The 22,806-nt window shown below is 48.4% G+C and overlaps 1 protein-coding gene across 3 annotated transcripts in view; it reads right to left on the bottom strand.

Annotated features, from left to right (window-relative positions):
* Pmp22 (peripheral myelin protein 22) overlaps positions 1–22,403 on the bottom strand; it is a 30,085-nt gene extending 7,682 nt beyond the window's left edge. Inside the window, exons 1-4 of one of the 3 annotated variants that reach the window (XM_021177139.1) lie at positions 22,235–22,403; positions 18,120–18,239; positions 16,843–16,942; positions 274–414 (exon numbers count right to left, since the gene is read on the bottom strand). In XM_021177139.1, coding sequence (XP_021032798.1) covers positions 274–414; positions 16,843–16,942; positions 18,120–18,197 — 319 coding nt within the window. In that variant the 5' untranslated portion in view covers positions 18,198–18,239; positions 22,235–22,403. Of the gene's footprint in view, positions 1–273; positions 415–16,842; positions 16,943–18,119; positions 18,240–19,714; positions 19,914–22,234 lie in introns of those variants that run through there. The other 2 variants (XM_021177140.1, XM_021177138.1) reach the window with 2 other exon arrangements.
* Positions 22,404–22,806: the final 403 nt, after the last annotated feature.

The following is a 22,806-nucleotide window of genomic DNA, read 5'->3' as shown; positions in this document are numbered from 1 at the left end:
CTGACATGTTGGAGGTTTTTCTTCTAGAGCACATGACTCTTTTTATATGTGTCTCATTCCGCAGAGCAATGGAACATTTGTAATTTCAAATGTGTGTGTGTGTGTGTGTGTGTGTGTGATGAGATCGTGGGAGAAAGAGACAGAAAGGCACACAGAGAGACACAGAGAGAAAACGTTTTGGGATAAACATCCAATAGTCCAATTCACACACATCCATCCCTTGGGGGAACAAGTCCTTCGAGACCCATATGAACGTCACCATCTACAACTTACCAGCAAGGATTTGGAAGAATCCAGTGATGTAAAACCGGCCGCCTTTGGTGAGAGTGAAGAGCTGGCAGAAGAACAGGAACAGAGCCAGGACGCTGAAGATGACAGACAGGATCATGGTGGCCTGGACAGACTGCAGCCATTCTGGGGGAAGAAACACCTGGTTAGACAAGCCTGGGAATGACCAGGAGGACCTGCCATAGGGCATGTGGGAATAAGGAAGCCGGATTGGCTGGCTGAGCCACCAATCTGGTGGAAACAGTTCATTCCTGCATTTTAAAAAGACAATTGACAAGCCATCTTTTCTTATCGAACCCTGGACATTTCTGGAAAAGGGTATGGGAAAGGTATTTGCTACTAGGAGTTAAGTGCCATTTAAAATATACTGAACTGTCTTCCAAGTTTTTTTTTTCTTTCTCCCAAATGTGCTGCTTAAGCTAGCAGACAATTCAGGACTTGTATAACCTACGTTGTAATTTTCCACTTTACGACAAAAAGGTAATGCAGGGCTGTTCACACTTAGACTTTGGAGCTTTTCCTGGGCTGGCTGTTTGTGTGTAGTATAGTTCTCCATCACAAGGGGGACAGTAGCAGGAAGTGGCGGTGTGAGGCAGCACCCAGCTAGCCACCATCATGAGTGGAAACAGTCCACACTGCAGTGTGAGGGGTGTGGGGTGCAGGATGCAGGGTGCGGGGTCCTCAGTGGTTGCTGCGTTCTGAGTGCGTCTTTGATTTATATTAGTTTCTACTCACTGAGCCAGAACCCCATAGTAACCAAGGCACATCTCTGTGTATATGTGCTTGAGGGTTTGGATAATGTTTGTTGCTTCCCAATATTCAAAGACCGACCCCCCCCCACACACACACACAATATGGGCCTCTGAAGGACTTGTTGGAACCCTTCTATATTCGAAAAATAATAGTTCATAACCAGTATTCACTAAGTTAGCATTCCCCAAAGAGATCCCAGGGATGGCTGTCAGAGCTAGGGGTACTCTTACAGAAAGCAGGTGCTACGCATGAAGGACACGCCATGTTGTCTGTCAATTCTATCTTTTTCTTGGTCAGTCTGGACCAGAGCCTTTGGCCTCAGCCACCTGTATCTTATCAAATCACCAGATAGGATTGAGGCTCCCATGTTCTCACTGTTGTCAACCCTCAAAGATGTCAGCAAATCTCTAAAGTTCCAACTGAAACTAAGGCAAAGGAGGGTATCCCATAGCTCAATGTATGCTGCAAGTTAATCTGACTTTAGATGGAATGAGAGAGGAAGTAAGCTGAGCTGCTTGTGGCAGGGGTCCACCAGATGGGCTGTACCATGTCCACCCTACTCTCACCAAAGAGGAGAACCGAAGGTGAGCGTGATGACTTCTTAAGCAGTAACTAGTTGGTGTGCAAGAGCTTAAAAGTGCACACACCACCTGGTGGTGGCAGACACCCATAATTTCAAGCCTGGAGAAGGATCAAGGTGAGTTTATGACCAGCCTGGGCTACACAGAAGGACCCTGTCATCAAAAGACGCTTGCATCGTGTGTAGCACAACATTCAAAGTTATGGGATCTGGATTATTTAAAGATGTCGAGCGCCCCTTTACCTAAATCTGCCATGTAAAACATTCCAAAATATGTAAACTTTTAAGGCAACTTAAATTTTTGAGTACTCCATTCCAAGTAGAAAATGCCATACCAAGAAATGCTGTGCATAAAAATGCACAAAATTACTAAAGGGCCGATATAAAATTATCCCCAGGCTTCACATGCCCTAGTGTATATGACTATTCAACATTTAGACTTGGGTCTCATGGCCAACACTGTGTATGTGAAAAGCTTAAAGATTTTAAAAGAAGCCTACATTGTAAATCTTTCTGGTCCCAGGTAGTTTGAGTAGGGAGTAGGAAACTTGTGATGACCGGCTGAATGAGTCAGCCCTGTTGTGAGTTCCGAGTAGCTCAAGAGAACTCCTTTAGGTGTAAAATCAGGGAATCCCTTCTGGAGTTTCCCATAAGGCTTTTCCAGAGATGAACTGGCAGCCTTTTCAGATGAAAGAAGGGCAAGTACACCTAACCTAGCTTGATTGCTCAGAAAGAGATTTCCAGAGGTGTTTGATGAGTCTGGGTGTCACATCCCTGGAGCCCTGACTCCTGACTCTGTGCTCTTTCACCACAACAATACATGCCGCTGATTTCTTTCTCAATTGAGGCAATGCAGTGATGTCTGAGGGGCCAACTACCACTAATGTGTGTCTTTCCCTGACACTGTGGCTTTTTTCTGGAGAATCATTCTGCAATAAAGATGAAGTTTCCTGCTACATTAAAACACATCTAGCTCAGTGAGATGAAGTAGAAGACACAAGTTCAAGGCCCCAGAGCTGTGGCCTGCGGGGACTAGGAGGAATCCCCCAGAATACACTGTCGTCCTGGTAGAAGACTAGAGCAGACGCTACACTGGATCTCCCTTCTCTAGTTCTAAGATCTTTCACAAACACCATTGTGAATTACCTCTAGATCTCACAAATCAAGTGAAACTTGAAATCTGGATGTGTTAAATTTATACAATTATGAAAAGCAGGCTGGATTTCAATTATTGACAGTTGAACTTCATGATACCCAAGTGAACCCCAAACTGGTTCTCACATCAGAACAGAATTAGGGAGCAGGGAGATTTATTCTGTGAGCACTTGCTGAGCATCTGCACTGGCTGTGGGGATGAGAAGATGAGTGAGGTTCTCAACCATGACGACAACAGATAAAACGCATTCGCTTCTCATAGTGAGACCAACTCTAGCCTCAACCACAGGATGTGGGATGAGTTCAAATCACTCAGGGAACAGCTCTTGGAGTTAAATCATTCTAGTGAATCGCCTAAGAGACCTACCTAACAAACAGCAATCTGAAACCAAACAGAAACCCTAAATAAAGGATAATCCAAATGAAAGATAAACGGCAGCATCCAAGAAAACAGAATTCAAGCTGGAATGTAAGGGGGTCAAAGAGAAAAGCTTTCTTGTTCCAGGTTTGTAAGTCAGAAAGCCAAAACCAGGGGTCAAATTATTCCACAGCAGGAGCTGAATCAATGCAGCAGATAGGAAATTTACATCCAAATGATAAAAGCTATAAACTGTTTTTAAACCCACATGGTTTAAAAACTGACTGTATATTGGGGAGGGAGCGGGGCAAGGAACATCTCAGGAAAGAAGAGATGACCTAAGCATAAAATATAACTAGGAGTTAGGGGGAAAAACCAGGGCAGGGGCTACAGCCTGGTGTATAAGTACTTGTCTTGCAAACATAATGAGCACCCAGGATAGAAAAAATAAAACAAATACCAAAATAAATGTGTAAACGTAAAAATAAATAAATAAAAGGATTTAAACAATCCTTTAAGGAAATGGGGCTGAAAGGTAAGAATTTCCCCAGCATGGAACAACACTGATGCTAAATCAGCCTTCAGAAAGGATGTCTGCCTCTTATGCCTTTAATGAAAAAAATAGTAAAATAGGGGGGTTGAGCACTCAACTGAAAAGGTCAGAAAGAAACCCAAGAATGTAATATATCCAACATTAATAGAGTTAGTATAGATTAATAAAACCGGAAAAAAATGAGAACATGTATTTTTAATACCCACTATGTGAGGGCAGGGGTCAGGGGAGGCAAACATTGTTGACAGCTTTACTGAAGAACAAAAAAACAACATTAATGATATTGCTGGACAAAAACACTCAAAGCTGTAAGACTCCAATTTTATCAAAAATAATGAGCAATGTGATGTTATTCTTGTAAATATCTCAACCGGGACTTGACAGAGTGATTCAAAACTTCAGCTAAAAGATAACTGGAGCCCAGTTTGCTGAGTGCTTGCATAATCTGCACAAAGTCTTGACTGTGGTTCCCAATACTGCACAAAGTAAGGGTGGTGACTTATTGAAAGTTCAAGGTCATTCTTAGCTACATAGCAAGTTCAAGGCCAGCCTGGGTTACATGATGCCCTGTCTCATTCTTTTTTCTGTAAAAACGAATAAAAGCAAAACATAACATCAAATTTTTTTGAATCAAAAACAGTAACAACAAATAGAAGATCAACAATATAAAATAAATAGAAGAAAAGCAGAAAAATAAACAAAAATTAAAATAGACATTAAAAATAGACCTCCAGTGTGTCTATTACCTTACATGCTATCTATTAGTGATACACTCAATAAAATATATCTCTAATATATAATTAAAGTATTGTACATGCAAAGCTTATAAAATTTTAGCAATGCAAGACATGTGTTCAAGTCAAGACAGTGTGAAGAGTAGGGTAGGGCAGTAGGAAGACTTTGGATATACAGATACAAGCTTAGTACACATTAAATACAGCTCCAAACCCCTCAAGGAGGAAATGGCAAGTGAGGTTTCAGCTAAGTTCGGTCTCTAGCTCACAGATGCACAAGATTAAGCTGCTGAGGGATCAAAGAGCCAAATGTCAAATGAAGCAGCCACACGGATATGTGACTCACAAGCGGATAGCACAAAGCCAGCAAGCACAAGAAGACACTCTGCCCCACTAGATAACCAGGGGGCGGATAGGAAACTCATGGAGAACGTGATACCAATTTTTATCTATCCAAGAGTCAAAAAAAACCAAAACCCAACCTTTTTGAAAGATAGTATTGGGTCTGGTGAGATGTCTCAGTGGGTGAACGCGCTGGAACAATCTACAGTGGAAGGAGAGAAACAGCTCCCAAAAGTTCTCCTCTTACTTCCCACGCACATACTACAGCATGTGAGCCCAGGCACAAATAGAACTTAACGCCAGTTACATCGCCTGGATCAAAATGATACACTCCTCGCACAAACAAAGGCAACACGATAGACTTTTATACCTAGAGAGCCGAAAGAATATATTTAAAATTTTCAATGTGAAGACACAATAACCCAATAATTTGGTATCTGTATCTGGAATAAATACTTGAACATATACCCAAAAACATACGTAGGCAGCAAGGAACGACATTGAAAGCAAACGAGCCACACCCATGAGCTGCAGCCAAAGCAGTCTTCAGAAGACAATGTCTGCCTTTCGTGCCTTTGCTAGAAAAATACTGGCAAGAAGGGGAATTGAACTGTCAACTCAAAGAGTTAGAAAAACAAGGAAGGAAGGAAGGAAGGAAGGAAGGAAGGAAGGAAGGAAGGAAGGAAGGAAGGAAGGAAGGAAAGAAGGAAGGAAGGAAGGAAGGAAGGAAGGAAGGAAGGAAGGAAGGAAGGAAAGAAGGAAGGAAGGAAGGAAAGAAGGAAAGAAGGAAGGAAGGAATTCAAAATGAATTGGGTACAGATTAGTGAAGTTAATCGGGGTGTTCACAGTGGTGTCTCTTGTGTCATTGAGAGTAATGAATTAGTGTATCTCCCTACAGTCTCCCTTACAGTATCCTGCAGTAGTGAACTAGGCTATCTGCCCACAATGAACTTGCAGCACTTGAAAAAATGGCAAATTAGACAGAGGGACCTTTATAAGACCTCAAGACAATCATGAGTAAAATGTGCAAAGAGCATGTGAACATACCCAAAGTGCTCCAGTATATCCTACAGAAAAGTAACAAAGGTTGATCTGTTAACCTGATGCCCAAGGGAACCCCAGGAACTCCGGTCATCACGAGGGGAGTTTGCTCAAAAGCTCTTTCACTGGATCTACATCTTTTGGTTTCATTTTAATAAGAAGAGAGTATGCTCTTCACCTGTCTGAAGCCTTCACATCCAAAGACGCAACCAGACAGGCATTTGTGACATTTGTGAAAGCTGTGCCTGTAATGTATGTGTGTATGTTCCAACAGTATAACAGCAACTATTTGCACAGGCCTGTGCAAAGGTTATACATGCTACTAGCTACCCACTGAATGTGAGGAACTTGAGTTTGTGAGGATTTTGGCATTAGGCCCGGAACAAATCCATGCTCCATGATGACAGGCAACTTCACATGTATTATTTTAGCATTTAAACAGATTTAAAAATTACAAGGCAATGAAGACATGAGAACATCAATGGTAAGGGCTGGGGTCCCAGAACTGCAGGATTCCTGGGCAAAGAGAAGAAAGACCCCCTTTTCATCAAATGCCACCCATCAGGCTTTGGGTGGGGTGGACATCAGAGGACAAGCAGAGTAAAAGCTTGGGGAAAGCAGCCTCCACGACAGTCCCAAGACTGGCTCAGCTAGCTGGCTGCTCAAGGAGAAGCCTGCAGTGCCCTAAAGGGGTCGCTCAGCTCCCTTAACCGTGCTCCGCAGCCAGAATCCTTAACAGATTGGGAAGAGAGGGGTGTCCCCTGGCAGAGGGGCAGGTGTTTCATTCCATCTGAGAACAGGCTCAAGCCTCGATGAGTAAAGCCATGCTCTCCCTAGTGTCACGTGCATGTGTTCCAGCTGGAGCAACTCAGAAGTGACTTGCCACCTGCCTCTGCTGGCCACCTACTTAACTTGCTTCTTGCCTCTTAGAGACCTGAACTTCCATTCTTTAGCTTGACTTCCTAACCCAGATCACAGGGTTGCAATGATCCAAACTCCTGGGAAAGCCCTGTTAAAGGAGGGTGGGGAAGATGATGCCTAGAAACCCCTGGGTTCAATCTCATTGGCAGCAGGGAAGGAGGGAGAGAAGAAGGGAGGAGCGATGGGAAAGAAAACCAAGCCCACTCACACACATGGTGCTGAGTGGCAGAGAAACAACATTTTACAAGGTGCCTGGAGGCTCCATTTTGGGACATCTCCATCCAGGTCACATAAAGCAGTGTTGTACTGGTGACCACACAGTTCCCAGCAGTGAGAGGACCGGTGCACCAACCATAACTCCAGAAAGCATTTGAGACGATCTTGATTTCACTGTGTATCTCTCGCTCAGCACAGCAGCACGATAAAGCACCAGAAGATAAGTATCTGTCTACACAGCAAGCCGACAGCAGTCAGCTGGCCTATCAAACTCTGAAGGTTGTCAGACCTTGGCAGTGACGACTCTGCTGCCTTTGTAGGACAGAATCAGGCACAGCCGCCATGCAAACCAATGGATGTGGCTGAACTACCCAATAAACCCTTATTCAGTAGATGAAGTGGTGTCTTTCCTTTGGCCCTTAAGGCTAGAGTTTGCCCACTTTTGCACTAGCACCATAAGAAGCTAGTGAGCACAATAGAGAGAAACAGAAGCGGGTTGGGGAGAGACTGCTACCAGTTTGGAACTTGTTTATGCAGATTCAGTGAACTACAAAGGTCAGTATTCAATGATGAACAAGCCCTGGTGTGGCCATGTTCGCNCCCCCCCCCCCGCCCCCCGCCCATGACAAGCCTACGATAACTTCTATGACAACAGAAGCCAAGAAAACATCATTTTCCAGATTTCACTCAGTACTGGATGCTCAGTGGATACCTGGAAAACATCACTACAATTCTCAGTGCCAGGTGTAAGCTGATCTGAGACCCTTGGTGCTGAGTTCTAGGATGAAAAAGCCCTCCTGCTCTCAGCAAGCTAGCTGTTCCAACGAGACTGCCAGGTCCCAGGACTACAGACAACTTTCCACTGTAGGCTGTGGCTGTAGACAGGCCCATCCCCCAAAGCACACAGGGGATGGTGGAGCCAGATTGTCCAAGCTTCCCTTCAAGGTCAGATTCCTACCCAGAGCCAGCAGAGCAGAGGAGGAAGTGCATCTGCCCCCTCGGCTGTATTCTTAGCCCGGGGCCTACTGTCTAGTTGGTTAAAGGCCCAGGAAACACAGTTCATCTGCTTCTGTCAGTATCAGCCAGCACCAAACCAGCCTCTACCCCTGTCCTCTGATTCCTCCTGGACAATTCGTGAATGGTTTTGTTTCATGAAAGAGGACTCCTGGATGTTTGGAATGTAGCTAGTAGATTATGTGACTAGTTTAGCATGCTCAATGATACCGGTTAGATCTTCCGGATCACCAAAAATACAATATATAAATACATCGTTATGTTGGAAACATAAGATAGATTAAGATAGAACAGGAACTCAGGAGATGGGAGAAAGCTATTGGAAGGATAAATCACAAAGGCAGGAGTCAGCACCTCCCGTAGGCACAGTACTGCACTATTTTCAATGTCACATGACAGATAACCCTGAGGGCAGGACCCCACCCCCAAATCCAACCCACTACCATCACACAAAAATCACCATTTTTCACCCTCATTTCTCAGAATGAATGTCATTCCAGAAATAGCTAGATTTCCAAGCAGCCTCCACCCTCAACAATGCGGCCTCTGCTCACCCTTCGCCCACCGGCCTGCCTGCCCAGAGTCCAGTGTGGGTCCTGTCCCAGGGCCTTGGGCCCTTCCCCCAGCAGACCAGCAGAAAGTTGGAGATGAGAATCAGGGCTCAGGCGAACTTTGCCCATGACCCCTGCAGCAAGCAAATCAACAGAAAAGCAGGGCATAGCCCTGGGGCTTACAGAAACCATGAAGGTCTGTCTCTCCAGAGGCCTTTTCACTTCAGGGTTAAGGAGGTATTTTAGTGGAGAAAGCTATAGCTGGATAGCGGTAAGCACAAAGTACCCAGGGCTAGAAAGACCCTTCACAATCACGGACTCCAAAGACACCTTAGACAGAAGGCTGAATGTCACTAATTCAAAAATGCCAAAAGCTCAAAAAATCTGAGACTGTCATAGTTGGGTAAAGTTCTTCGCCCAATCCAATGTGATAAATGTACCCGTTCTGACTGTGTGTCCAGCCTTAGCACAGACTACTAGTAAGACATCAGGGCACCTGGCAGTCTGTTCATTTTGCTAGAGTGTGAAAAGAGCATGGATTCCTGCGGCCTCACCGACCTGTTTCTCCACTACAGTGCACTGGAAGTGCCAGAAAAGTCAACCACATACTTGAAATCAGTCCGTGCCTTCCCTGCCAACTTTGGATTTAGAATCCATAAAAGGTAAAGAAGGTGGAGGGGAGATGATGTGGCATGGAGAAAAAGCTGTGATTTTTTTTTTAACCAGTCAGTCAGCTGATCCAAACCCATAGGTTCAACTCAGAGAGGCAAGTGAATGTCACATTTGCCATTCACCCAGACCTTACAGTGGGGTCCCCAGCACAATCTCACTAGCTCCAGAAAAGCCATGGAGAAGAGGAAACTGCAGCCCTCCCCTACTTGAAGATGTCAAAACAGAACAAAGACTGTTGCCACCCTGTGGTGGCCCAAAGGTCACTAGAAAGATTTCCACTTCTTGAGCGTGAGCAACGGGACATAATAAGCCCAAGTCTAGAATAACGGTACAGAGGAAGGCAGTCTTCCTTTGCTGACCCCACGAACCTCTGTCCAAGGCTCGGCTCAGAACCATGCTCCCCTCCTTTGCCCTCCCTTCTCCACCTCAGTGCCAGGACCTTGAACACCTTCCCTCACAGATTCAGGATATCCAGATGTGAGGACCCAGCAAGACCAGTCCCTAGGGACTGCTAAATCCAAGAGAAGCCCTGCTGGTATCTCTGCTTTCCTCGAGTTGCATAAACTCAGTCCAAGACTCCATTTCCTACCTGTCTCTTGCTCCAACAAACCCAGGCATCATTTCCAACCCTGCTTCTCTCAAGCCCTACATGGAATGCAGCAGCAAATGCTAGCACCAGCTCACCTCTTCCTCCACTCCTTGAAACAGCCAAGCCTCTACCAATGCCTTACAGTTCCAATGTTGGCTGAATGCAGGGCTCTGAGAAGGTGGCCTGGCCTGGTGTAGCTGCTTGTATCATCTTTGTCATCAGGACTGTCACTGTCCATCATTCACACCCTGGACCATCAACCGCAACTCCTCACTGGGCCCCCAAATTTGTTTTCAAAATACCCACACTTCACTGTGAACAAAGAGGCCTCCTATGACCTGATCCTCCCTCCTCAAGAACAACTTTCTACCTCATTCTGAACCCCAATTTCCACTCTCAGGATTGTTTCTTGATTATATCCCATGATGCCCTCAAACTGTGATCTCCCCAAGGCAGAGACTTGGCCTTTCTTACACTACTGTGTGACCAACTTCTGTGTGCAGTATAGGACGGCTTCCACATAGATCAAGAACAGATAGCTGCAGCTCACTGGTATCTCCTCAGAAATGAAAAGCTTTCTTGGAAGCTGGGTGTTCCCTCTCACCAGTAGGCCAAACACGCAGTGGGCTTATTGCAAAGGTATCTCCAGACGGATGGGGGAAGCAGTGGATAGTTGGAGGTTCTTAAATGCCAGTGACTGTCTTCTCCAGCTCCTGGGTTGACACATCTTCCTCTCAGGCCACCATTCCCTCAGGTCAAGCCAGGCCCAATCTCTCCTGGCCATAAAATGCAAAGGATGTTTTCTGGCTCTGTGAAATCCTAAGGATGTGGCTGAAGTTTGGTCGTTGTGAAGCAAGGTTCCACTGTGTTAGCTATGCAGTATTATCCTACTGGGCTCAGGCAATCCTCTCACTTCAGCCTCACACCTAAAGTTTTTAAACAGCAAAGACTGTGAGTGCTCCACAGTAATTCCCAGACACTGACATCTGATAAGAAAATCAAGAGTTAAAATATCCCATCCCATCCCATCCCCTAGATTTCACTTATCCTGCCAGAGAACCCATGGGATCCCTGAAGAATCAAGAGCCATTGCTGAAGCAGAGATTACGGGCTGGCCTGCTGAGCCACAGAGATTTTAAATTGTGAAACACGAGCCCATAAATACAGAGGGCCTTTGGGTTTCCTGAAGTCTGACCCAAGGCTGAGCCACAGCAAGGGAATGCTCTGGTGACCTTGCCAAAATGGCAGTGTCACCAAATGCAAGAGTGAGCTAAAAAGTCTAGCATCACTTCAGACATAGAGACAGAAGAGACCACCAAGAGTGTTCAGTGGAACCGAGGCTGGCAAGATGCGTGCTTTCTGGTTTTCAGCCCAAGCAATGCCACCTACAACCTATCGCCTGCTATGCGTTCATCACCATTATTTAGAATGGAAAGAAGGACAAGGAAGTTCTGCTGGCTTCTGGTCTGGCCCCTATCCACCGTCTGAGGCAGAGAGGTCCTCTGCAGCTGAGAGGTCCAATTTCACGAGAGAGCCTGCAGGGCATCTCGTATGTGGTGGTGAGGTAAAGTATATCTATGTACCTGGTTATTTCCCTCATGTACTGGGATGAGAAGACACTTTTTCTCTAAAATCAAAGATGTCTCAAGAATGGACATCTTTATTGTTGTTGTTGTGGGTTGTCCTGGTGCTATTTGTATTCTCATGTTAATTCTGCTTCCTCAAGAGGGGCTGCCCAAGAGGAGGGGTAGATCACATACTCAGGTGATCTCATGTGAACCTTCTCCCCATTCTAACCGGTCAAATAAAGGCTAGAGCCTGTGATTGGGCAGTGGAAGGGAAAGCTGGGATGGGAGGTCTCAGAGGAAGGAGAAAGGAGAGGGGAGGATGGAGGAAGAGGAGGTGGAAGTCAATATGGAGCAGAAGCACATGGCCTGGAGAAGCTGCAAGCAGCAAGGGGTCTCATAGCTGGGGGATAAGTTAGTATAGTGATAGATCTGCCCAATCTAGGCAGATAGCTTATAAATGTAAAAACGGTGTGGTGTGGTTTTTATACGGGCTATGGGGATAAGAAATTACTGCAACACGATGTTGTCATGGCTCTCATCTTCCAACATAACAGAGCAATTTTTTTAAGTAGGAATGGGATCTGAGTCAAGTTTCACCAGAGGCAAGCTCTGCTTTGCCTGACCTCAGCTGGGTTCTCTGAGGTCAATGATGATGAGTCCAAGGTCAGGTTGTGCCCTTGTCACCCTCAGACACCCAAGCAGACTGGGATTTGACCCTTCTGCTCCAGGCCAGGTCCACATAGGTGAAATCAAGAGCTGGAAGTCGCTTCTATGCATTTAAAAAAATGGAAATTCAAAACACAAGGCACCAGCTCACTTTATAGCAAGGCAGATGTGTTGTTGCCCAGACCTCAAACGGTAGCTCCTCAAAATGGGAGCACCCATCGGAACCTGAACTCACAGACTTGAAAAGCCAAGATCTAGTCAAAGCTGTAAGACGCCAACTCATCCCTCTGACATAAAATCCTATATTTCTATAACTAGTTTCTGATTGTGAAAATAAAAGGTCTCCAGGAGGAAAATCTGTAAGGCAGAAAAGTTTGGGGTTTTGTTTTGTTTTAAAGTATTGAGAATCTTATCAGCCAGACGTTTTTGGAACTCCTGGTAGGATTCCCCCAGAGTCTGCCTTAGGAATGCTTCTCTAAGAAAACAGATCCCCGACAGCCTAGAGCAGACCAGGTTTTGACTGAATGGGGAGGTTGGAAGGGCCTCCAGAGGCACCAGCTCCATGCTGGAGTCTGGAAGGATCTGTGGATTCTCCCCACTCTCGTCCTACTCAGCTATTTCACTCTGTTCCTCTTTTCCCTGAGATCTTGTGCTCAGTGGTTCCCCGCCTCGTGCCTTTCCCAGATGTTCACTCAGCACACTGCAGGATCATTCTCCACCTCCAAACAGCTTCCCTCTACCCATCACACACACACACACACACACACACACACACAAGCACACACTGCAAGCTCTCATGATCCCAATCCTGTGTTCTGTTCCCTGCATGGTTACCCGTGATGCCACCACATCTCTTGAGCTCTATGGCTTGCTGCCCAACACACCGAGAGCCTATCCGCTCTCTTCTCTTCACTGTGGCACAGCGTGGGTACAACAAACAGCTCTAGGTGGGATAATGGGAAGGGGAATAGTAAAGGAGAGAGGCAGGAAATGGAGAGAAAAGAGGAGAATCCTGAGGTACAGTGTTTACATAAAGGAGGAAAGGAAATGCTGAAAGTCTAGATAAAAGGAAGAGACCTTTTCAGCCAATCCCCTAGGGCCATGCCAAGGCTGTCACTTGGAAATGGAGGCCAAGAGGGCCTCAGAAAATTTGCAAAACCCAGTAATGGGACCAGGTTTTATTCTTAAAAATATCATCCTGGATTGATCTTGGAAAACCAATCACAGAGGAACAAGAACAGATCAAAGCCATCTAATCAGAGTCTGCCTCTGTGTCTCTGACAATTGAACGGACTGTGACAGCAGACATTAGAGGACAGGATGCCTCATGAGACCCAGGACCCTGAGAAGGGGGACAAGTGCACAAAGGGCAGACTCCAGCTGCTGGGCAGGCTGGGTGGTGAAGCGCTATTCACTAAGATACTAGACGGTAGCAAAGATGGTTAAGGAGCAAGGTGCAGGGTGACTGGGGATAATGGCTTGGGTAGGGTCTCATCAGCTGCCCAGCAGAACTGTCTGGCAGGTGGCTGCAAACAGGATTCTGGAGTCTGGAAGAGAAAACTGGTCTGGAAGAAAACAAATGCCCACACATGGATAAAGGACTCCAAGATTTCACTCCACCTGATCGTAGAAAGCTAGGGAGGGAGGGAGAGAAGGGGAAGGAGAAGGAAGGAGGGGAAGGAGAGAGGAAAGAAAAAAGAGGGAGAGAGAAATACTGACAGAATTCTACTCCATTTTTCTCTCCATTCTACTCCAAGAAATAAGCTAGAAAGTTGCAAGTTATCCAAAAATGTCATGAAACCCATGCATCTCTCAGGCTGCCGGGCTCTTTGTTAAAAGAGGGGGAAATAAACTCTCTTGCCGCACTAAGATTTGAAGATGTTCTGCCCAGTGGAGTCAGGCCTAGTACTAACCAGCCAACTGGTCACCCAGACAGAGCCTGTCTCCCCTCTTGCCTGTATTTACTTAAGTCCTGCCTACCCTTTGGAGGATGGATCATGTTCCACCTCCCACCAGAGACTTTTCTTCCACTCCCCCCTGAGCTCTGGTACTGTCTGCCTGGCCCCCTCTCCACAGGCACCTGGCTTGGTGTGCCTCCATAGTGACTCATGTCCCCACACCCAAATCCCCTGACTCCTCATTGAGGTTCAGCATCAGCAGAGGTAAGGCCTCTGGCTGTGAAGGCCCAGAGCTCCTAAGCCTCTGGGTGGGCCCCATAGGGCTGGTTAACCTCAGCAAGCAGGTGAATCCATTTAGAAAAGGGGGAGAAGGTGATTAGAGGTTAGAGGCAGGGGTAAGACATGTAAAACAGCCCAGCAGGAAGAGATGGCTTTGAGAAAAGACCTGAGACAACTTCAGGCTTGATTGCATAGTAGATATTGGGTTGCCTGAGAGTGCAATCAGGTAGGCCCCACCCACCCAGGTGGCTTCAATGGCAACAAAGCTGACATCTGGAGAGAGGGTAGAGAGTTCCTGTCCCTTCAGAGATACAGTGGGCTGGAGCTAAAATAGTGGCATGTGCCTGTGATGTCCCAGCTACTCAAGGAAGCTGAGTCAGAGGGATTCCCTTGAACCCAGGAACTCCAGACTAACCACAGCTGCAGCAAATTCTGTCGGAGGTAGGGGAGCCCATTATGTAAATGGGAGCACACATTCAATGAATATCCTTTACAAATCACTATTGATAAACTATTACTTCCAAAAGCTTGCTTCCAACATTCTAAGAACAAACACAGCTGGCCTAATTCTAAGAAATAAACACAATTCATTCATGAAGGTGGCCCCATGCTTTAAACAGACCAATGCTTTGAACATTCTGTACCTTGTAACTGTATTGTTGCACAACTCATTGTTGAATACCACAGAACAGGCAAAGCAGACCCAGAGGATTGATGGCTCAGAGCCTAGGCGTGACATGCTGACACCCCAGGAAGACGTCAGCAGAGGTAATGACTACTCGGGAAGTTCAAACGGAAACTCCTCATTTAGAATCTGCCTGAGTGGAAGCAAGCCCAGCTTCTCTGGGGCCTTTCCTGAGTGCCTTGGAAGCCCATTATTGTCAAAGCTGCGACCTGGGGTTCCCAGAAAAGCCACCAAGTCCACGTGGAATCATACTAACAAACTGAGCGAAGTCGGTGGGAGCCAGCTTAGGACGATGGATATGCCAGGCATGGAGAAGTTGAGAGGCAAGTTTCCTTTTTAAAACAACACTGGTGCCTCTTTTATATATGCTTCTGGCACCAAGGGACAGCTATTTACTGAGCAAGAAGAGACAGAGTTTGGGCCAGTTAACAGGCTGTGTATCTTCCATTCTCTCTCTTGCAGACAGTTTGTGCACAGCTTAGTTCCTCGGCCTCCTCCTTTTGGCTTAAACTCGGGCAGCTTTAACACGCCTGCCAAAACTGCTCCCTTCCGGTCCTAAGACTCTTGAATTCTGTGCCAACCCCACGTGGCCAAATGCCACTTGGGGACAGCGCCTGTGGACACCAGGCCCAAAGCCCCAGAGAAAGCAGACTTTTATAGGGTGCCTTGCCACCTTTGACCACTAGATGGCAGCGAGGAGCCAGGAGCAGCATATTGTGACTGTGCAAGGAACTTCTGCCAGACCCTAGAGCTGAAGCGGTTGAAACCTGATGCTGTGGCTTTGGGGGACCAAGAGCAACCTCATCACATTCTCAAGCACTCATGAACAGTGCATTTACTTGGCTGCCAACAAGCCATGCAACCTCTAGGATGGTTTCAATTTAGTGTGCCACACACACTCAGATAAAGACCCATTTCGGAAGGGCTGAGGTCTTTTGCCTTGTCTCCAGGCCAAGAATGGTGAAAATTTAAAAGAGCTTTTTAACCTGTCCTCAGTATAAATATGTTACCAGTTCCCGTTTCTACTGGGACTAAGACTAACGTCTTTCATTTGCAACGCTTCTATGATATTCCTGCAGAGTCTGTATGTAGGAAGAAAAATCCAACCAAGGAAGTGGCTTGCCCAGAGCTGAGTCACTTCACTGCCTGCTCTACGGGTCTGGATATGAACTGGTGGTTCCTCTGATGTAGTGTGGCATCTTCAAGCAAGAGAAAGGAGGGAGGCGGGGGAAGCAGTTTACAGTAAGACTGGAAGCTGTCCTTAACTAGCCTTTCAAAGCCGGAATTCCAGGGCTCCGGGGAACACAAGACCAAGTCTTGGCACCAATCTCACTTCCACACATCCATCTGAACAGCCCAGGCTCCCTGCTGAGCAGTCCTAGTGTTCCTTCAAATATATCCTCAGCTTTGTTTCCAAAGATGCCGAGAGCGAAGCAGAAACACATGCTTTGCAGAAGGGCCCAGGGGCTCAGTTTATGATGCAAAATAGTACCCTCGTGAACCAAGACCCCGGAAGGCAGTCTGGTAACCAGGGGGCCCAAACCTGGCCAGGCCATATGCAGGAAGGCCCAATCGTCTGCAGCTGCAGCAGGGTGATGCAGGACATTTCTGATAGAGACAGCTGCCAAGCCAAAAATGTTCACAATATCACCTGTCGCCGTGGGATCTGCTTTCAGTGTGTCTTGGCATGTCACCTTCTCTGCTTACCTGGGTCCATATCTCTTTGTCTACAAAGAACACTACACAAGGTGACTGGGACAAGCTGATGGCATGGCTTAGGTAGAGTCATGGTGAGACGGAAGACTCCCTCGTGAGACAGCTGTCCCCTCCCTCTCATGTTGGATTCCTGGCTCTGTGACACATTCTACCCCAACCCAGTCGGGACTTTCTAGACCAGAGCCTCAAGAATTGATCATTTCAGGTGCAAATGAAGACCCAGTTAGGACCAATCTGCACAGGGCCCAAAACTAGTCTCTCACCGCTCACTGATGAGGAGTAGCAGTGTTGGACGGCTCCCGAGGCGAATGTGGTACAGTTCTGCCAGAGATCAGTCGTGTGTCCATTGCCCACGAGCCATTGCTGCAAACAGCCAGACACGCCCGGTCAGTAAAGCAGTGAGGAGAGAAGGGAGAAAGGAGCAGGGCAAAGGATGGTATTCCCCAGCCTCATACCCTGGATGCCTGGCCCTCCCCCTCCTGCCTAGTAAGATCAGCAAGCCATTCCCCAGCCTCATCCTCTGGATGCCCAGCCCTCCCCCTTCCTCCCTCACCAGTCCCTGGTAAAGTTGACAGTTGTGATCCGGAAATGAGAGGTGACAGCTTGGTACAGACATCACGTGGAGGTGGGAACACTGTTTTGTGTGTCAAAGACACTTTGGAAACAGAGAGTTTCCAGAGCCCCAGACTCATACAAATGGTACCATGCGCAGAAATGTATGGCATAGTAGCAAACAGGGACTTGCCCAAGGACAACTGCACCCTCACCACACTTATACCCTCTGGGTGTCACTCCTAGCCATCACTTCTCTAAGCCTTCCTTTTATACATATATTTGACGGTGGGGAGAAAGGCCTTATGTAGCCCAGGCTGTCCTCGTGTCTCTATGTAGCCAAGGATGATCTTGAAATTCTGACCCTTCTACCTCAGGAAGTGCTGACATTTCAGGCAAGTACTACCACACTCAAGTTCATGCCATGCTACATTTTTATCATCCCACGGCTCTGTCAGGATTAGCAACAGCCATAGTCATAATTAAGATCTTGTCAATAATAAAGCAATTAACATAAATAACAATAATCCCAAACCACACTTCCAGCCTGCTTCACTTTAAGACGTTAAAGGCAGAAGCATACATCTTCATTTTTCAAGAAAGCCAATTTTAAATGAATTAATCCACTGTGTCTGACAGCTCCACACCAGCTATTTCCTTGCCCAGCTCCTATCAGTGGAGGGCACTCCGGTAAGATAGGTAAAATACCGCAGTCCACTTGCAAGGCTGGCTTAAGACCTGAGCAGCTAAGTTCTTCCAGCCCTTGCTCACTTTCTACCCCTGACGCTGGCCTAACTTTCTCAAAGAACTGAAAAGAAGTGGGTGGCAAAGAAGTGCAACAACAGACGTCCTGGGGCCTCTGGGATGTCCAGCTGTCTGCAAATATCACTCCAGTTTGGCAACCTGGGGAAGCACTGGCTGGGAACCCAGAGCAGAGATAGCTGCCGCCCTGCAGGGAGCCTCCCCTGTCCGCTCGCCCCGCACTCACGCTGACGATGGTGGAGACGAAGAGCAACACTAGCACCGCGATGTGCAGGAACAGGATCCCCAACAAGAGTAGGAGCATGGTGGCTGGGAGTTGGGCTCGGGATCGGTGGAGCGGTGCCTGCTGAGAGAGGAAGGCGGGTGTGAGGCCGCTGGCCCTGGCCCGGGGGCCCAGCTGGCCCGGAGGGGGCGGCCGCCGCCATCCCTATCCCCGCCCAGTGCCCGCCCGCAATCGAACATCTTTTGCCTTTGGAACAAAACAAGCTAGTGGTGCGCACGTCTCGATCACCCCGGTTGGCGCGCGGAGGAGAGGAGTTTCCTGAACGATGAGCCGAGGCCACAGCAAGCTTCCGCCCAGCCTGGGCGCCTTTCAGGGCCCTTGGGACTTGGGAGGCCACGGAGGCCACGTCCCTGCCCCAGTCACAGGGTGGATTCCCCCGGAGACGGGAGGCTCAGCGGGCGGCGCCAGGCCCACAGCCAGAGGCCTGGGGTCGCCCGCCACCCGAGGCTGGTTTCCCAGACCCCAGCGCGCCCCGCGTTCCGTTACTTGCCTCCAAGTTTCCACCCGTTTTTGCCAGCGGAGAGCAGCCGCCCCGCCCCCGGCTCGGTCTAGATGCTGGCGGCTGGGGAGCGGGAGAGCAGGCGGGCTGGAGGATTGCCCGGCTCCGGAGCTTCCCGCGCGCAGGGTTCCGAGCCTTCCCTGCGCCCCGGGGGGTGAAGAGCCTTCAGACCCGCCAGCTCCACGGGCACCCCCTGGACGGCCCCAAGGAGAGCTAGGCTGAGCCCGCCGCACAGGCGGACCCTTGTCCAAAGCCCCATCCCGAATAGATGCGCCAGGGGCCCTATCCCTTGGTTGCTGCTGACTGGAGGGAAGGAGACAGTGCGTAAAGAGGCTGAGTGAGTCTAAGAATTCTCGCAAGTCAGAGCAGGCAAGATGTGTTTCCGAGGTCCGAAGATACTATCTCCTACCCTACCTCCCTCTCCACTTCAGACTTTAGGGAGCTAGAACTTGGGTGACCTGATAGTGAATGTGTACAGCCGTGAAAAATCTGGCTGCAGCTGAGTGAACCAGTTAAGGATAGAACCTTAGACCAAGGATACGTCTAAATTAGTTTTGACAAGTATTCTATCCCAGACACGTCCATTTTCCTCCCAAGGGACACATCAAAGACAAAAAGCCAGGAATGCACTGAAGATATAAGCAAGATTCCCCCCCATGATTTCCAGAAAATTCAAATTACATTGGATGGCTTCAAGTAGCAGAGACCAAGAACACCATAGGGCCTGCGGCTAGAACCTGAAGGACCAGAGGGCCGTGTATTTTAACAGTACATCCTCTGGAAAGAATCACAAGGCCGCCCCAGCAACCCTCTATCCAGACACCGCCACCACCCTGGTTTGGACGATGTAGAGGCAGTCCTAGGTGTGTCCCTCCGGTAGGCTAGGATGTAGGAAGGGGTCTCAACGTTTCTGTCACAAGGCGGCCCTATGGAGGGTCAGAGCCCCGTCCCCGCTTTAGGCACAGCATTTCCAGATGATGCCCAGTTTTATTCTCCCCCCCCCAAGCCCCCACCTTCTTCACTTTCCCTACCAACTTACTTTCAGTTCAAAGAGACAGCTATCTCAGAGCAGATTAGCCTCAGGCACAAACTCCGGGTGCGTCCACTGGGTTGCTGGCGTCCCCAAAGACAGCTGTGCTGCGGGGCAGCGCGCGCGCAAAGCAAGGGGGCAGTGGGAGGCTCCCGGCGTTCCCCTTTAACGGGAACTACGCCCTATTTGCGTCGCTGCAGAAGGGTGTGTCCCGGGGTCAGCGTGTGCGGGAGGGCGGGCCTCCCCGAGGCGGGCCTCCCTGAGGAGAGGGGGCAGGCGGGCGGGCGGGGCGCCTACTGCCAGAGACAGTTACTTGGACTTAAAGACACCCCCCCGGAAAAACCAGATCTCTGCAAAACCTCGACTTTTACTTAAAGCTGGAGGACCCTGGGCTTCTCATCTCTCACCTTCCCTAGATCTGTGGTACTTGGGCCCTGTTGACCAATACATTGCACCTTCGCCCCTGTCCCCTCAGCCCACATGGGTAAATAGATTTCGTACCCACCTCCCTGCCTCACGCCCCAAGTGCGCAGTGCTGGGTTCTCGGGAACACTGAAGTGAACTGTGCCCATTCGGGGACTGTGCGGCTGGATCCCCTCTCCTACTAGCAGCCAGGACCTCAGGTCTTGGCACACCTGACCTGCGCTGGGGTCTTAACTGGGCTAGTCTTTAAAACACCCATCCTAGCTATCCCTGTTAGTACCTAGAAAGTATGCTGGTTTACTGGGATTCCGCGTACATATCTAGAGGGCTAGGCTGGAACCCAAATCCAGGAGAGAGGGGAGGGGAGGAAAATCCAAGTTTGACGGACGGACAGAAGGACAGACAGACAGAGGGGGGTGGGGCTCTAGGATCCGGCTCCTACTAAGCTTGGCAAAACCAGATTTTACAACCGCATATACGCTCCAGGCGAAGTTTGCCTGAGGCAAGCTGGCCTGGCTCCCAGCCTTGGCTGGAGTCCTGGTCATGGGGGTAGGGGTGAGAGAAGTGGCCATCTGAGGTGCAGGAAGAGCAGCCAGAGAAACTAGCTGATTCATAGGCACTTGAGTGTAGCCACCCAGAGTTAAGAAGGGAGAGGCTAGCCAGCTCTTCTTGGAGATGTGCCCAACTAACCATCAGGTCACCTGTATTGGCTGACTGAGCAAGGAGCCAGTGTGTTAAAGTCTCTCCCTGCACATCCACACCCTCCCTACCTGTTAAGAGCAGTGAGTCATAAAGCCCTGGGAGACTCAGATAGTTCCATATTATTTTGTTATTTGACAGTAGCCGCTACTTGAGCTAATTGTATATGTTTGCTCATTACATAAAAAAAAACAAACTTGAAGCATTCTTCAGACAACGATCTTTTAAATTTTCTCATCGGATTAAAAAAAGAGTATGTGTGACATTTTTATTCAGTGCCCTACCTATGCCAGGTGTCGTACCTGTGCTTGGCACACAGGAGGCCAAGAGGGGATGCATGGCAGAGGTTGAAGCCAGAGCTTTGCACTCGGGGCCACATCTAATCAACCAGTGCTCCTGTCGTGAGCATTCATTGAGCATTCAATGTTTTCCTCTGGGAAGAATGGCCACTGCCTACACCGAAGGGCGTGGTGATCCTAATGACAGGCTCAGAGCCATTAGCTATGTGTCTGGAACAAAACACAGGTCCAGTCCCCTAACACGCCCCTATTCTGAGCACACCACACTTAACAATCACAGCCCTTCAAGGGGCTGGCCTGTCCACCTCGGTACTAAAACAGATTAGAGAATGCCCAGAGTTATATGGCTGCACGAGACGGCATGCAGCTGGGGAGTGCCTGAGGCGATGGAAGTAAATCTTCAGTTTCCTGGGTCATTTCTATAGGTTAGATGTGTCCTAGAAGTCATTGCTGGGCTCTTACTTAAAAGCCAAGCATTCTCGCTGGTATCACATTTAATTCTGGATTCTCTTCCTGTTCTGCTTCTAAGTAAACTTCTAAAGGAAGTCTAATATACATCTAGAAAAGGGCACATTGTGGCTGCATCCACAGCCAGCTCCTCCCCTTTTTTTGAAGTCGGTATCTCGGTCAACAGTCCCTTAGGTCATAGCCACACCACAAGCTGCCAGAAAGGTGACCCCTTCTGTCCCTTGCTGCCTCTTGCTTCCTGGCCAGCTCCCAGTGCTTGAGAGGAAATGCTCCTGAGGAAATGCTGAGCAAGCTTGGCCACACCCAGAGCCAGCCCTGCCGCAGGTGGAAGTGGCCATGTAGCAGCTCCACTTGCCAGCTGGGTGAACACTGCAGCCTCGCCCTAGGTAGGACCATCTAGGCGCCCCTCTCCTTTCCAATCGGGATGCATTCAGATTCTAGAAACTCTCGGACCACTTGCTTGCCTCCCCAGCCAAATACACACCCAGGTTTAAAGCAAGAATTTGAGAACCCCAAGGTTCAGTAATCTATGTTCCGACTTCATTGCAGTCACTTCCATTTGCAGGTTGCAATGGACAAAAACTGAGCCACCCTATAAAGCACACCCTACCCAGAGACACCATTTGCCAATCAAACTCACCAGACCAATGGTGTAACCCCTTCCTCCACTTGGATGTCTCTGCAGTCAAGAGCAAAGGCTTGGGAGCCCTCCCCGCAGGACAGTGGATGCCCACAGCAGACCAGACTCTGAGCTCTGCTGCGTCCAGCCAGGCTCCCTGAGAGGTTCTCTGGTGGAGCTCCCTGTAACTGAAGCTGTCCTAGGCGTCTTTCCAGTTTATTCAGGGGCTGGTCCAATGCTGGGATATGTCATGGTGGCCTGAGAGGTTCTCAGCCTCTACTATTTAAAGAGACAGTGTCCAGTTTGTGTATCTTCCAGGATAGAGTGATCCCAAGAGGCCTTGCAGGAAATGAACTTGGAATGAATTTGTGGTGTTCCTGAACCTGAAAGCTCGGGGCTGTCCTCCCTGGAAACGCTAGCCTGTATACAGGCAAAGAGGGCCAGCCCATTCTTAGTTAGCTATCTGCAATTTTGAGTAGATTCTGCAGGACTGAAATCTGTGTAGTGGGTATATACATACAGTGTTACACAGTGAAAGAAATCATTGTTCCGCATTCCAACGTGGTACAACTTACCCCATCAACATCATGCCA

Source organism: Mus caroli, chromosome 11 (genome assembly GCF_900094665.2).
Source record: "Mus caroli chromosome 11, CAROLI_EIJ_v1.1, whole genome shotgun sequence".
NCBI classification, from domain to species: Eukaryota; Metazoa; Chordata; class Mammalia; order Rodentia; family Muridae; genus Mus; species Mus caroli.
This window is presented reverse-complemented; position numbering and strand designations above follow the sequence as displayed.